The sequence below is a fragment of the Salvelinus alpinus genome, chromosome 28, assembly GCF_045679555.1.
Source record: "Salvelinus alpinus chromosome 28, SLU_Salpinus.1, whole genome shotgun sequence".
NCBI lineage: Eukaryota > Metazoa > Chordata > Actinopteri > Salmoniformes > Salmonidae > Salvelinus > Salvelinus alpinus.
Window position 1 is genome coordinate 42,806,096 of NC_092113.1, and position 12,460 is coordinate 42,818,555.

The 12,460-nt window shown below is 45.8% G+C and overlaps 1 protein-coding gene across 2 annotated transcripts in view; it reads left to right on the top strand.

The window, feature by feature from the left end:
* LOC139557907 (IQ motif and SEC7 domain-containing protein 1-like) overlaps positions 1-12,460 on the top strand; it is a 295,692-nt gene that overhangs the window by 4,396 nt on the left and 278,836 nt on the right. For both annotated transcript variants that reach the window (XM_071373240.1, XM_071373241.1), the window contains exon 3: positions 883-2,418. In XM_071373240.1, the coding sequence (XP_071229341.1) occupies positions 1,493-2,418 (926 nt within the window). In that variant the 5' untranslated portion in view covers positions 883-1,492. The remainder of the gene's footprint in view (positions 1-882; positions 2,419-12,460) is intronic.

The window sequence follows — 12,460 nt, forward strand, 5'->3', positions numbered from 1 at the left end:
CTACCTGCTATTAGAACACATTCACCCAGAGTAGACACTCCTACCTGCTATTAGAACACATTCACCCAGAGTAGACACTCCTACCTGCTATTAGAACACACATTCACCCAGAGTAGACACTCCTACCTGCTATTAGAACACATTCACCCAGAGTAGACACTCCTACCTGCTATTAGAACACATTCACCCAGAGTAGACACTCCTACCTGCTATTAGAACACACATTCACCCAGAGTAGACACTCCTACCTGCTATTAGAACACATTCACCCAGAGTAGACACTCCTACCTGCTATTAGAACACATTCACCCAGAGTAGACACTCCTACCTGCTATTAGAACACATTCACCCAGAGTAGACACTCCTACCTGCTATTAGAACACATTCACCCAGAGTAGACACTCCTACCTGCTATTAGAACACATTCACCCAGAGGAGACACTCCTACCTGCTATTAGAACACATTCACCCAGAGGAGACACTCCTACCTGCTATTAGAACACATTCACCCAGAGGAGACACTCCTACCTGCTATTAGAACACATTCACCCAGAGGAGACACTCCTACCTGCTATTAGAACACATTCACCCAGAGTAGACACTCCTACCTGCTATTAGAACACATTCACCCAGAGGAGACACAGAGAAGGGAGATCTCCTGGAACTCTTTTCCTGAGGAATGACTCACCAGATTACAATAAAAAAACAGCAGGGGATCCTTGTTGTTTGTGAGATAAACTGTCAAATAATAACATATTTTATTGAGCATGTACTCAAGGATCTCACAAATAAGATAGACAGAGAAGTCATAATTTATCTGCAGATCAGTGACAGAACAAACAAAAGTGTCATGTTCATTTTACCTTCTTCTTTTTTGAATAGATGTCGATTCAAAGATGATCCTATCCAAGAAGTATTCAACGGGGACCAGGGATGATCAAGTGAAAGAGTTGGACCCCTTTACTTTTCTTCCATGGAACATGGTCTTCCTGTCTGTCCTTTTTGGAAAAGGGCCCCTGTTCTTCTTCTGTGGAAATAACAGACTATTATAGGAAAACTATTTGACTTGGGGACGTTGTGTTATATGATTTCAGAAGATGGGTTCTTACCCCCTTCAAGATCACCTGACCTGATTGGACCACCCAGATGTTCGAGGCGCCAACCGACGTCTCTGGCAGGGCAAAACCAGGAACTATAACATCTTGATCCTCTAGAGGGACCTTTTTAAAGTCGCCCCTCTCCCCCCCACTTTTTATCTGGTGGGGGGGAGGGCATAGCAGTTAGCCTATCACAGCTCAGGACTTGTCCCTTCAATAGCCAGTTAGCCTATCACAGCTCAGGACTGGTTCCTTTGTTAGCTTGTTAGTCTATCACAGCTCAGGACTGATCCCTTTGTTAGCTTGTTAGTCTATCACAGCTCAGGACTGGTCCCTTTGTTAGCCTGTTAGCCTATCACCTGTGAGATTACTGAGACCAGGACCAGACCCGCAGCATGGAGGCTAGTCAGGGTCACGGCCAGGGCAGCCCAGAGAGCCCTAACCGGGCCGTGGACCCTAACCGGGCCGTGGAGTACCTCCTGGAGCTCAACAACATCATAGAGAGCCAGCAGAAGCTCCTGGACACCCAGAGGTACCGTATCGATGAGCTGGAGGTCCAGTTAGACCGACTGGCCCAGGAGAATAAAGATCTACGCCTGGACCGCCAGCGACCTTTACCCCCTGAACCCCCACCGCCACCTTGCCCACCGCCACCACCCGCCAACAAAACTAGCCACACAGCCATACCCTCCGTACCAGTCCGCCCGGTTCAGACCAAGGCCTGTAGTAGTACCAGAACCAACACTACAGCCATACCCTCCGTACCAGTCCGCCCGGTTCAGACCCAGTCCTGTAGTAGTACCAGAACCAACACTACAGCCATACCCTCCGTACCAGTTCGCCCAGTTCAGACCAAGTCCTGTAGTAGTACCAGAACCAACACTACAGCCATACCCTCCGTACCAGTCCGCCCGGTTCAGACCCAGTCCTTTTATAGTACCAGTACCAACACTACAGCCATACCCTCCGTACCAGTTTGCCCGGTTCAGACCCAGTCCTTTTATAGTACCAGTACCAACACTACAGCCATACCGGCCCCCGCACCCCCGGTACCTGTATGGGATAAACACACCCCTCAAACCCCCAAGACCCCCCGTCGTACACCCCAAACCCCCAAACAAACCCCCGTCACCACCCAGACCCCCCGCACCCCACAGACCCCTAAACGGACACGGCTAACGCGGACCATCTCGACCGGGACAGGGACCAGCTTCGTGGAGATGGAGAAGGAGAGATTGAACAGGATGGAGAAAGAGAGGACAGAGAGACTTAATAGTTCCACCTTGGGAAACCCCACCAGCCACCCACACAGCCACAGACAGTAAGTCATTACGTTTACCTTTCAGTGTGTGTGTGTGTGTGTATGTTACCTTTAAGAGCACAGACTCCACTGCTCAACAGTTAGCATGGTGTTTCAAGCTACCTGACAAAAGGGCTGGACGGTACAGCCTATTTCACTGTAAACAGGTATTGATGCACGGACCGGTTTCATGTTTTTTTAACTTTACCTTCTATAACGGTATTTCAATGTTTGGTTTGTTAAATGTGACCCCTAACCCTCTGTAAAATCAAGGAGAGAGTGTTTGCTCGACCACGGAGTCACGAACACCGTCTTCCTGTTCACTCTGCAGTGATCAGATAGATTCAACAAGAGGTTGGCAACAACAATACTGCAGTAAGAGTTGGAGCTAGAGTTTAATATTTTTCCCCCGGTATTTTACAAATGTTCCATCCCGAGAATAAATCACTTTTCTCCCGGGTAACTCGGTATTTCCTGCCAAAACTGGAAGTGTCATTCAAAAGCATTATAAAACATATAAATAGGCCACTGTCAGGATTTGATTAGAGCTTTGATAGAATATTCAAACCTGAAGCTACATGAGCCTGATGAGACATATGTATATGTTTAATACATTTAATGAGTCCAAGCCCAAAAAAAGCCCAAATGATTGTGTTGTTATCCAATACATACGGTAGCTAGCTATATGTTCTCTTGGGTAAATACAGTTGAAGTCGGAAGTTTACATACACTTAGGTTGGAGTCATTAAAACTCGTTTTTCAACCACTCCACAAATGTCTTGTTAACAAACTATAGTTTTGGCAAGTCGGTTAGGACATCTACTTTGTGCATGACATAAGTCATCTTTCCAACAATTGTTTACAGACAGATTATTTCACTTATTATTCACTGTATCACAATTCCAGGGGGTCAGAAGTTTACGTACACTAAGTTGACTGTGCCTTTAAACAGCCTGGAAAATTCCAGAAAATTATGTCATGGCTTTAGAAGCTTCTGATAGGCTAATTGACATAATTTTAGTCAATTGGAGGTGTACCTGTGGATGTATTTCAAGGCCTACCTTCAAACTCAGTGCCTCTTTGCTTGACGTCAAGGGATAATCAAAAGAAATCAGCCAAGACCTCAGAAAAAAAATTGTAGACCTCCACAAGTCTGGTTCATCCTTGGGAGTAATTTCCAAATGCCTGAAGGTACCACGTTCATCTGTACAAACAATAGTACGCAAGTATAAACACCATGGGACCACGCAGCTGTCATACCGCTCAGGAAGGAGACGCATTCTGTCTCCTAGAGATGAACGTACTTTGGTGTGAAAAGCGCAAATCAATCCCAGAACAACAGCAAAGGACCTTGTGAATATGCTGGAGGAAACAGGTACAAAAGTATCTATATATCCACAGTAAAATGAGTCCTATATCGACATAACCTGAAAGGCCGCTCAGCAAGGAAGAAGCCACTGCTCCAAAACCGACATAAAATAGCCAGACTACGGTTCGCAACTGCACATGGTGACAAAGATCGTACTTTTTTGGAGAAATGTCCTCTGGTCTGATGAAACGGCAGCGGCAGCGTAGCCTAGTGGTTAGAGCGTTGGACTAGTCACCGAAAGGTTAAATCCCCGAGCTGACAAATCCGTCGTTCTGCCCCTGAACAAGGCAGTTAACCCACTGTTCCTAGGCTGTCATTGAATATAAGAATTTGTTCTTAACTGACTTGCCTAGTTAAATAAAGGTAAAAAAACAACAACTGTTTGGCCATAATGACCATCGTTATGTTTGGAGGAAAAAGGGGGATGCTTGCAAGCCGAAGAACACCATCCCAACCGTGAAGCACGGGGGTGGCAGAATCATGTTGTGGGGGTGCTTTGCTGCAGGAGGGACTGGTGCACTTCACAAAATAGATGGCCTCATGAGGAAGGAAAAATATGTGTATATATTGAAGCAACATCTCAAGACATCAATCAGGAAGTTAAAGCTTGGTTGCAAATGGGTCTTCCAAATGGACAATGACCTCAAGCATACTTCACAAAATTCCTTATGGACAGCAAAGTCAAGGTATTGGAGTGGCCATCACAAAGCCCTGTCCTCAATCCTATAGAAAATGTTGTGGGCAGGACTGAAAAGCTCAGACTCAGTTACACCAGCTCTGTCAGGAGGAATGGGCCAAAATTCACCCAACTTATTGTGGGAAGCTTCTGAAGCCATGAGATCATTTTCTGGAATTTTCCAAGCTGTTTAAAGGCACAGTCAACTTAATGTATGTAAACTTCTGACCAACTGGAATTGCGATAGAGTGAATTATAAGTGAAATAATCTGTCTGTAAACAATTATTGAAAAAATTACTAGTGTCATGCTCAGGGTAGATGTCCTAACCGACTTGCCAAAACTATAGTTTGTTAACAAGAAATGTGTGGAGTGGTTGAAAAACAAGTTTTAATGACTCCAACCTAAGTGTATGTAAACTATCGACTTCAACTGTTTAGGGCTATATATCAAACTAGAACAGGATGATCTATTTTGGATGTAATTTGAATGGAATTGATGGAGAGAGAGAGAAGGACTGCGAGAGAGGGCTCATTGGTGTTTTAAAGCAACGGTATTCGAGTGATAGGCTGTTCTTCAACTCTGCAGCTGCAATAGGAAAAAAAAAAATATATTTATAATTAAAAAACAAGGTGACCCCCGAAAAAGCCAGATGGAGATGGTAAATTAGACGCTCATTCAGTCTATATTATTGTAGCACCGACTATGTTGCAGCAAATGTTTATTTTTGAATTGTTTTATTTCACCTTTATTTAACCAGGTAGGCCAGTTGAGAACAAGTTCTCATTTAAAAACTGCGACCTGGGCAAGATTAAAGCAAAGCAGTTCGACACAAACAACAACACAGAGCTACACATGGAGTAAACAAAACATACAGTCAATATTACAGTAGAAAAAGTCTATATACAGTGTGTGCAAATGAGGTAAGATAAGGGAGGTAATGTAGGCCAACCTGTCATAAGAAAACAAGTCTCCATGATCAGATTATACTGTAAATCTACAGGCATTGTGAACTGTGATGGGCTGTCAGTCTGTGATGGACTGTCAGTCTGTGACGGACTGTCAGTCTGTGACAGGCTGTCAGTCTGTGATGGACTGTCAGTCTGTGATGGGCTGTCTGTCTGTGATGGGCTGTCAGTCCGTGATGGGCTGTCAGTCCGTGATGGGCTGTCAGTCTGTGATGTGCTGTCAGTCTGTGATGGGATGTCAGTCTGTGATGGGCTGTCAGTCTGTGATTGGCTGTCTGTCTGAGATGGGCTGTCAGTCTGATGGGCTGTCAGTCTGTGATGGACTGTCTGTCTGTGATAGGCTGTCAGTCCGTGATGGGCTGTCAGTCTGTGATGGGCTGTCAGTCTGTGATTGGCTGTCTGTCTGAGATGGGCTGTCAGTCTGTGATGTGCTGTCAGTCTGTGATGGGATGTCAGTCTGTGATGGGCTGTCAGTCTGTGATTGGCTGTCTGTCTGAGATGGGCTGTCAGTCTGATGGGCTGTCAGTCTGTGATGGACTGTCTGTCTGTGATAGGCTGTCAGTCCGTGATGGGCTGTCAGTCTGTGATGGGCTGTCAGTCTGTGATTGGCTGTCTGTCTGAGATGGGCTGTCAGTCTGATGGGCTGTCTGTCTGATGGGCTGTCTGTCTGTGATGGGCTGTCTGTCTGATGGGCTGTCTGTCTGTGATGGGCTGTCAGTCTGATGGGCTGTCTGTCTGATGGGCTGTCTGTCTGTGATGGGCTGTCAGTCTGATGGGCTGTCTGTCTGATGGGCTGTCTGTCTGTGATGGGCTGTCAGTCTGTGATGGGCTGTCTGTCCCCACCTTGAGCATTGATGATTCATCATTCAGAGGCCGTAGAGAAGACACGCCATGCTGTTCATATAAATCATTTATTATAATTTATTGGTTTCTCACAGTTATTTATGCAGAAAAAAGGGAGTGGTTTTGGGCGGTAAATCTCGATAATCAGGTTCCCGCCATTCAACCCTAGTCAGAGCAAACATAGCTAGCTATACAGTCTTGTGTAATGAACACGATGGGAGACAGAGAGCTGGTTTCAAGCGCAGGGCGCAGCAGGTGTTTATTTGCAAAGGTCATACACAGGAGGAGGCAGGTAGCTGGGTCCAGGGGCAGGCAGAAGGTCATACACAGGAGGAGGCAGGTAGCTGGGTCCAGGGACAGGCAGAAGGTCATACACAGGATGAGGCAGGTAGCTGGGTCCAGGGACAGGCAGAAGGTCATACACAGGAGGAGGCAGGTAGCTGGGTCCAGGGGCAGGCAGAAGGTCATACACAGGAGGAGGCAGGTAGCTGGGTCCAGGGGCAGGCAGAAGGTTATACACAGGAGGAGGCAGGTAGCTGGGTCCAGGGGCAGGCAGAAGGTCATACACAGGAGGAGGCAGGTAGCTGGGTGCAGGGGCAGAAGGTCATACACAGGACGAGGCAGGTAGCTGGGTCCAGGGGCAGGCAGAAGGTCATACACAGGGGGAGGCAGGTAGCTGGGTCCAGGGGCAGGCAGAAGGTCATACACAGGAGGAGGCAGGTAGCTGGGTCCAGGGGCAGGCAGAAGGTCATACACAGGGGGAGGCAGGTAGCTGGGTCCAGGGGCAGGCAGAAGGTCATACACAGGAGGAGGCAGGTAGCTGGGTCCAGGGGCAGGCAGAAGGTCATACACAGGAGGAGGCAGGTAGCTGGGTCCAGGGGCAGGCAGAAGGTTATACACAGGAGGAGGCAGGTAGCTGGGTCCAGGGGCAGGCAGAAGGTCATACACAGGAGGAGGCAGGTAGCTGGGTCCAGGGGCAGGCAGAAGGTCATACACAGGGGGAGGCAGGTAGCTGTGTCCAGGTTCAGGCAGAAGGTCATACACAGGAGGAGGCAGGTAGCTGGGTTCAGGGGCAGGCAGAAGGTCATACACAGGGGGAGGCAGGTAGCTGGGTCCAGGGACAGGCAGAAGGTCATACACAGGAGGAGGCAGGTAGCTGGGTCCAGGGGCAGGCAGAAGGTCATACACAGGGGGTCCAAAAAGGCAACAGTACAGGCAGGGAAAAGGCTAGTAACGTCACCCGGGAGATCAGGAAATAGGTTGATAACAGGAAATCTGATTGGCTAAAGTACAGGCAGGGAATAGGCAAAACTATCATACACAGGAGGATTCAATCACAGGAAAAACAGCACTCCGAATAGAAGTGTGTCACAAAACAAACATTACCTCACAATGACGGGGTGCAAAGAACTGAACTAAATAGTGTGTGATAATGACATACAGGTGTGTGAACAGGTGATCAGAATTCAGGTGATTGGGATCTGGACAGTGAGCTGTGTTCAGGGGATCGATGTGTTTGAGAGTGTGAGCAGGAAGCAGACGTTACAGATCACCATGTTGTTTGTGCAACGCTATTTTCTCAATCAGAAAGGAACAGGCCAATCATAAAACATGTCAGCTAGCTAACAATACGAGGTAATGTAACATCTAAATAGGGTCCCCTGGAAACACTGACTAACACGCTTTGGTTCCTACCCTGTCAATAATTCCTCCCTGGATTATTCATTCGTTGTCATGTCAAACGACAATGTATTCAACTATGAATTTGAATAATCATTCTCTATTTTCATGATTCCAACAGTTCCCAATTATCTAGGCCTAGATGTTTTGCCCATATCACTCAGGTATGTACCTGAACTACTAACTACTACTAACTACTACTAACTAATACTAACTACTACTACTACCTGAACTACTAACTACTACTAACTACTACTAACTACTACTACCTGAACTACTAACTACTACTAACTACTACTACCTGAACTACTAACTACTACTAACTAATACTAACTAATACTAACTACTACTACTACCTGAACTACTAACTACTACTAACTAATACTAACTACTACTACTACCTGAACTACTAACTACTACTAACTACTACTAACTAATACTAACTACTACTACTACCTGAACTACTAACTACTACTAACTACTACTACCTGAACTACTAACTACTACTAACTACTATTACCTGAACTACTAACTACTACTAACTACTACTACCTGAACTACTAACTACTACTAACTAATACTAACTACTACTACCTGAACTACTAACTACTACTAACTACTACTACCTAAACTACTAACTACTACTAACTACTACTACCTGAACTACTAACTACTACTAACTACTACTAACTAATACTAACTACTACTACTACTACTACCTGAACTACTAACTACTACTAACTACTATTACCTGAACTACTAACTACTACTAACTACTACTACCTGAACTACTAACTACTACTAACTAGTACTAACTACTACTACCTGAACTACTAACTACTACTAACTACTACTCATAAAACATACCTAGAACTTGTATTATTCAAAAACATAAAATACCGTAAAATCGTCAAAAATATTGTGATATGATATATTACGATGTTATATATTGTGATATGATATATCACGATGTTATATATTGTGATATGATATATCACGATGTTATATATTGTGATATGATATATCACGATGTTATATATTTTGAAGTACAGTGTACGCAGGTATGTTGCCTGTCAGAAGACTGGTCATTACATTTTAGTAATTTATCAGACACTCTTATCCAGAGCAACTATGGTTAAGTGTCTTGCTCAAGGGCACATTGACAGATCTTTTTTCTCACCTTGTTGGCTCGGGGATTCGAACCAGCGACTATTCGGTTACTGGTCCAACGCTCTAACAGCTAGGTTACCTGCCACCCCATTATCGTTCCTTTGGGCTATAAACTCCGATTCACTGCTGAAAAGGGCTCACAAGCACTTGTTCTACTAACTAACCAATAATAAATACATGATTAAAAGTCTGGAACAGACGCCGTCTGTCATGGTTGATTGTTTGTAAGGTGAGACGGTTAGCTACTAGAGAGATGTAGGCTGATGTCCTCTGCTGTTGGTTGGCTTTGGTGTGTTACATGGAGATGAGGAAGGGAAGGAGAGGTCATTTGCTGCAATTGAAATACACTCCCACTTCTCAGAGAGGAAGCACCCTCTATACATGTCCTCTCTTTGCTCAGATAGAAGGGGTGCTCCTCTCCTCTCCTCTCCTCTCCTCTCCCCTCCCCTCCTCTCCTCTCCTCTCCTCTCCTCTCCTCTCCTCTCCTCTCCTCTCCTCTCCTCTCCTCTCCTCTCCTCTCCTTCTCCTCTCCTCTCCTCTCCTCGGCTCTCCTCTCCTCTCCTCTCCTCTCCTCGGCTCTCCTCTCCTCGGCTCTCCTCTCCTCTCCTCTCCTCTCCTCGGCTCTCCTCTCCTCTCCTCTCCTCGGCTCTCCTCGGCTCTCCTCGGCTCTCCTCTCCTCTCCTCTCCTCTCCTCTCCTCTCCTCTCCTCTCCTCTCCTTCTCCTCTCCTCTCCTCTCCTCTCCTCTCCTCTCCTCTCCTCTCCTCTCCTCTCCTCTCCTTGCCACATCTCTTGTTGCCTCTCCTCTGCTGGGATATTTCATCTCCTCAATAAAACATGGTAAAAATGTGGGAGTGTGACCCTCTCATCATGACTCCTACTGGGCCCTGGCTGTCATCTGCTGGGAGTGTGACCCTCTCATCATGACTCCTACTGGGCCCTGGCTGTCATCTGCTGGGAGTGTGACCCTCTCATCATGACTCCTACTGGGCCCTGGCTGTCATCTGCTGGGAGTGTGACCCTCTCATCATGACTCCTACTGGGCCCTGGCTGTCATCTGCTGGGAGTGTGACCCTCTCATCATGACTCCTACTGGACCCTGGCTGTCATCTGAGTGTTTGCATTTCTTACATTATAGTTTAACATTCCACGAACTGGGACTGGGACCTCGTTATGGCTACTGCTAGGCTCTGGTTGGCTCTCATCTGGTTGGCTCTCATCTGGTTGGCTCTCATCTGGTTCCGCACAGCGGACACTGGCTTTGTTACTGTCACCTGATTGGATTATAATAACAGAACTCTAGTGATGTCACACACAGCATCTTTGCACCCCAGAGAATTGTCTGGCAAACTGTTCGTTAGGCTGACGTTGAATTGTCTGGCAAACTGTTTGTTAGGCTGACGTTGAATTGTCTGGCAAACTGTTCGTTAGGCTGACGTTGAATTGTCTGGCAAACTGTTCGTTAGGCTGACGTTGAATTGTCTATCAAACGGTTCGTTAGGCTGACGTTGAATTGTCTGGCAAACTGTTCGTTAGGCTGACGTTGAATTGTCTGGCAAACTGTTCGTTAGGCTGACGTTGAATTGTCTATCAAACGGTTCGTTAGGCTGACGTTGAATTGTCTGGCAAACTGTTCGTTAGGCTGACGTTGAATTGTCTATCAAACGGTTCGTTAGGCTGACGTTGTTGTATTACTTAATACTTAAAGATTTTTTCGAACCCAATTATTGTTTTTAAGTGAAACCAATATATATTTTTCCCAGAAGCGATCACAGGGGGATTCTGATCTTAACCTTGAGGATATTATGGGTATGTTCCTTCTCAGGCGTTCTAACAGCAGGTGTTCTCTGCGTGCCGGGCTAGCGTTGTGTGGCTAACTGTAGTCATGCCAGCTGTCACATGTCTGTAGTTTGTAGCTAGCAGCAGATGTTAGCGCTATGATCGCTAACAAGCCTATAGTTGACTCTCTCTGGTTCTGACCACACCTACACTGAGGTTAAAGTACTAATGGAAGAAGCGGAACCACACAGACGAAAGTACCAATACTGGGATATAAAGACCCTTTCTTTTACTCAACAGTATATTTTTTTCTTTCCTCATCCTTCCTTATGTGCAGAACAGATGGTCTTCCCTTACTGTACATGTTCCCTCCTTTTTGAGTCATAGATGCCTCTCTCTCTCTCTCTCTCTCTCTCTCTCTCTCTCTCTCTCTCTCTCTCTCTCTCTCTCTCTCTCTCTCTCTCTCTCTCTGTCTCTCTCTGTCTCTCTCTGTCTCTCTCTCTCTCTCTCTCTCTCTCTGTCTATCTCTGTCTCTCTCTGTCTCTCTCTGTCTCTCTCTGTCTCTGTCTCTCTCTCAATTCAATTCAATTCAATTCAATTCAATTCAAGGGGCTTTATTGGCATGGGAAACATGTGTTAACATTGCCAAAGCAAGTGAGGTAGATAATATACAAAAGTGAAATAAACAATAAAAATTAACAGTAAACATTACACATACAGAAGTTTCAAAGCAATAAAGACATTACAAATGTCATATTATATATATACAGTGTTGTAGCAATGTATAAATGGTTAAAGCACACAAGTTAAAATAAATAAACATAAATATGGGTTGTATTTACAATGGTGTTTGTTCTTCACTGGTTGCCCTTTTCTTGTCTCTCTCTCTCTCTCTCTCTCTCTCTCTCTCTCTCTCTCTCTCTCTCTCTCTCTCTCTCTCTCTCTCTCTCTTTCTGTCTTTCTGTCTCTCTCTCTGTCTCACCCCTCTCTCTCTTTCTCTCTCTGTCTCACCCCTCTCTCCCTCTGTCTATCTCTGTGTCTCTGTCTCACCCCTCTCTCTCTTTCTCTCTCTGTCTCACCCCTCTCTCCCTCTGTCTCTCTTTATTTTCTCTCTCTCTGTCTCACCCCTCCTCTCTCTCTGTCTCTCACTCTCTCTCTCTCTCAGTCTCTTTCTCCCCCCAGCCACTCTCTCTCACAAATGTATCCATTCCTTGAACCCTGTTATTGTTGTGAGCTGACCAGGGATTGATGTAAATGGTCTGGGTGATGTTGATCAAGCTGTGTAAAGGGCACTACACGGGGCTAGCTAGCCTATGCTCATACAGAGGCTAGCTAGTAGCTAGTCTACATTCCCTAGTCCACTGCAGCACACAAGCCAGGCCCAACACCGAATCCTCCTGGGTTGGGTTGCACTGGACTGGGCTATCTCCAACGGGAGCTTGTCCTCATTCTGCTGTAGTGGCTAAAAGTAAAGTTTGATTCAAATATATGTATTTTTTTTAGATAGCCAGGTGTGTTGAGTCGTGAGACAACCTGCTTTATAAGACTCGAAAACTGGCACAAACTTATAAACGTTGAATA